A 4,148-nucleotide genomic window follows, 5' to 3' on the forward strand; every position below is an offset into this window, starting at 1 on the left:
GTTCAACATATTGAACTTACATTAGTAGCATAGTACATGATGTTTGAAAAAGACCATGAGGGAATTTGCATAGGACCGACAAGCCACAGCGAACATCACATGATGAACGACAAATAAAAGCTTCAAAGGGCTAACCATAATGCAAAGTGGAGATGTGAGGGAAAAATTATGAGAGAGTGAGAGAGAGAAACAGAGGAGGGAGGGGGAAAAAAGACACTTCATTCATCAGTTATTGTTTGGGTTTTTTTGTCCTCCAGACAGGCAAACAAAGAATGAGACAGAAAAAAAGAGAGAAAAAGTCAGAGAGAGAGAGAGAGAGAGAGAGAGAGAGAGAGAGAGAGAGAGAGAGAGAGTGATAGAGAGTGATAGAGAAACAAAGAAAGAGAGAGGGGGGAAAAAACCAAGACATAAATACTTCATTCATGAGGTTTATTAATTTTTTTTTTTCTTTTATCCTCCCAATCTTGAACCACCTACTCCATCATGGGAGCTCCCTCCCCACCCGTGGCATCCTCCGAGATGTGCAGATCTTCCAACATCTCCATCAGACTGATCTGTGGGGCTCCCTCATCGTCGGTGTCCTCAGCCTGCACGGAGATCTTGCTCGGATCTGGCGAATGGGAACAGTCCGCGGTCAGAGTGAGACAATTTTTCAACATTTTTCATTTGACCAAACTAAATAAGTGAGTAAAGATTTGAAATACATGAGCTGAGATGGTCTCTGATCTACAGACACATCTGAAATCAGTTCAGTTTAATTTTATTTGAGTAAAAAGAAGCACACCGACACAATAATAACATACGGTAAAAGTAAATGTGTGCTGCACAGACAGAAACACTTGTTTAAGTAAGTGTTTTCAGGCACTTGCAACACAATAAGGTCATAAAAATGCTGAAGATTAGAAGTGTTACAAGTGAGTAACAAACACAAAAAAGGAGAGAAAAAGCCAACTGATGTTTGATAGGAAAGAAGGAGCAAACCACATCAAAACACCTGCCACTAGTCACGAAAAGTAGTGACAAAGAATCATAAACTTAAATAAATACACTTACTGAGATGGTTTCTGATCTACAGACACACCTCACATCAGTTCAATTTAGCTTTGTTAGTAGAGTTAACAGAAGCATATCTACACAATAACAACACATGGTCAATGAAAGAAAGTAGTATAAGAGTAGTAGAAGTACAGTCAACTGAGGATGAACCGATGTCATTGGGGGAGTGAAAAAAAGAACGACTCATCCAAAATTCGACATAATCGATGGAATCTGTAACGTGAAGAGGAAGAGGTGCTGGGACCCCAGGAAAAGATAAACTTGACTGAAAACCAACTCAAGAAATGATACAACGTCCCAGGAGAAATACGGAAATACTTGGTACTCTCACCTTTGTAAATGTTGACGTTCTCTCTGATCGCTTGATCCTCCTCCAGGTCTTCCAAGAAGTCGTTGAAGTCCCTGCACGAACAGATGGGCAAAGACACACTGGTAAACAAACACTTGTTTCAGCATGAAGAAACAATAACATCAACTCATATATACAAAATAAAACCCCGATAACACAAACTTCACTTGACCAGAGAATTTATATTAAGCTGATTCCGTATGACAATAATTGTAATACTCCGTGGAAAAAGGTCTAGATCTATATACAGAGTCCAAAAGTAAACAAAAAGCGAAGAAAGGAAGTGCATTCAAATTTCAAACCCCCTCACAAGGTTCACCGATATAGCTTTCTTTGTTTTAAAAGTAGCCTATTCGGTCACGCAAGCGAAATTATCCATACCGATACTGTCAACATTAGGGTTGGAGCATTGAGCACACGTACTAATACTATCGGCATTAGGGCTGGGTAGGTTAATAATCAGACTATACGTCAACATCTCAAAAATTTCTCTCACCTGTTAACGCTCTCAGTGTCTGCCTCATCAGCCCCATCAAATCTCTCCAACTTCCACTTTCTGCGGCGAATCCTCTTGTTACGATCAAACACCTTCTTAACCAGCATCTAAAGAAGACATACATATTGACTGTAATTTTTCACACAATTCCTTGATCAAAGTGAGTGCAACTCTACACCAATAATAAGAATAATAGCATAAATAATAATACTAATAATAAATAATAATAATAACAACAACAACAATAATAATAATACAGAATACTCTTGCGAAATAGTAATAAGAAAACCGTAAGCTTCATTGTGAATCTTAAAAATACAAAGGCCTACTACATATTTCATAGTCCTATGTGATCTTTTTAAATTCAGTTCTAGAGCTACTACAGGACTGCCATCACTTTGCTGATTTCCTTTCCCGTATAATTTTTTTTTCTAAAAAGAGGAAGAGGCGGCGGGGGGGGGGAGACACTCACTGAAAATCAGTCATTCATATCACTTTTCTATTAATTGTAACCATAAGCCACAAACAATATGCTTTACTACAAACATGGCCATAATAACAATCAATGTTTTTTAAAAACTTGCCATCACCACTATCCTCAGTTTGTTTGGGGTTTATTTTTTCCTTGCGTGGCAGGCCATAGGCAACAACAAGAGCTCTGCCGTAAGCTGACAAAACGCCTTTTTTCATTTTGGTGCCAAAATTTAAATCGAAAGCCTGATCAGTCACCCTACTTGCATGAAAAAATCAAAGAGAAACTGTCACTAGTTTCTTAATTCAAATTCAAATTTCGGAAGCACTCTATTTTTCAATGGTTATGCTGACAAAAAAACAAACTCTTTTCTCAAAACTGCTGTGAATAAAAAAAGGCGTTTTGTCAGTGTACAGCAGGGTTTTTTTTAGATAAAAAGGCATTTTGTCGGCGCAACTATTTAAAAAAGGCGTTTTTCCGATATTTGAAGGCTAATTTATTCAAAAAAACATACCAAAAAAAAAATAATCAGTTTCACTTTGATTTTCACTTACCAAATTAATTATTTTTTTAAATTTGTGACAAAAATGAAAACAAAAGTCGTTTTGTCAGCTTAGGGCAGTATATCTCCACTTCTAATTAGCTATATCCCCTCTGTTATATCACCACTATCACTTTGGACTATCTTCCACTGACCAGTTCTTTCCCCCGCACCTACCCTCCCACGTTTCTCCCACATAGGCCTGTGGCCAGCACCCAAAACTCACCACATCCGGGATCCTGTCTCCCTTCATCGCCTCAAAGTGTTGATGATTCAGGTTGGCATTGCTGAAGTCAAACCTGCAAACGATGAAGAGAGAAAAAATATTATTTTTTCACTTTAGTATAAGACTTCTTAGTTTTAGTTAGAGTTTTACAGCACTTGCAACACAATAAGGTCATATAAGTGCCGAAGATTAGAGGTGTTACAAGAGAGCAGCAAACACACAAAAGAAGAAGGGGAGAGAAGGACGATAGATGTTTGATAGGAAAGAAGAAACAAACCACACCAGAGCACCGGCCAACCACCCACGTATAAGACTTAACGGACTTATTCACCTCCTAGGCCTCAGTAGGCTGTTTTCCAGAGTATTAGTACCTTCTCTGTGCCTTCTTTCAAAAGGAAAATACAGTGTGATTACTCCATGACTTGCAGTGTAGAGCACGACAACTTTTTTCACAATCAGATGAAAACCTTTCATTGTGCAGCAAATTGAGCGCATGTCATACACCCGCACAATGTGGATAGAACCTTGCGAAGGGAATGCATTGTGCATTTGCCTAACATGGGACACACTGTACATAATTGTCTGATATATTGAGAGTTTAACAACCTCAAAGTTGCAAAGCAAGAACTAGACAATGTCATATTGCCCTGTCCAAACTTTCAGAATTTTTATTTTATTTATCCCGAATCTAAGACAGGAAAATTGATAACATCCAGTGGGTCTGCTAGCAGTTACTGCTCTGCCGTCATTCTTAAGAATACAGTAAGGTGCAGTTTTTACAATATCATAGGAGAGGCAAAAAACTGAATGTTGTTACCGACAGTTGACACGCTCCACGTGCTAACTCACACACTCTTACACACTCTACAACTCACCCCAGCACCGTGTCCCCCGCGCGGAGCAGATGTCCAAGGTGAGAGCGACAGTGAAACTGCTGGTCGTTGGCTCCGAGGTCACTCATCCGGGCCACGTACACATCAGCCAACATATGCTGTCGGGGAGGGGGGG

At 39.3% G+C, this 4,148-nt stretch overlaps 1 protein-coding gene across 1 annotated transcript in view; it reads right to left on the bottom strand.

Moving 5' to 3' along the window:
- Positions 1–412: 412 nt before the first annotated feature.
- LOC101858579 (60S ribosomal export protein NMD3) overlaps positions 413–4,148 on the bottom strand; it is a 22,523-nt gene continuing 18,787 nt past the window's right edge. Inside the window, exons 11-15 of the mRNA XM_005109032.3 lie at positions 4,016–4,131; positions 3,141–3,213; positions 1,902–2,008; positions 1,388–1,458; positions 413–610 (exon numbers count right to left, since the gene is read on the bottom strand). Coding sequence (XP_005109089.1) covers positions 474–610; positions 1,388–1,458; positions 1,902–2,008; positions 3,141–3,213; positions 4,016–4,131 — 504 coding nt within the window. The 3' untranslated portion in view covers positions 413–473. The remainder of the gene's footprint in view (positions 611–1,387; positions 1,459–1,901; positions 2,009–3,140; positions 3,214–4,015; positions 4,132–4,148) is intronic.

The sequence above is a fragment of the Aplysia californica genome, unplaced genomic scaffold (assembly GCF_000002075.1).
Source record: "Aplysia californica isolate F4 #8 unplaced genomic scaffold, AplCal3.0 scaffold00744, whole genome shotgun sequence".
NCBI classification, from domain to species: domain Eukaryota; kingdom Metazoa; phylum Mollusca; class Gastropoda; order Aplysiida; family Aplysiidae; genus Aplysia; species Aplysia californica.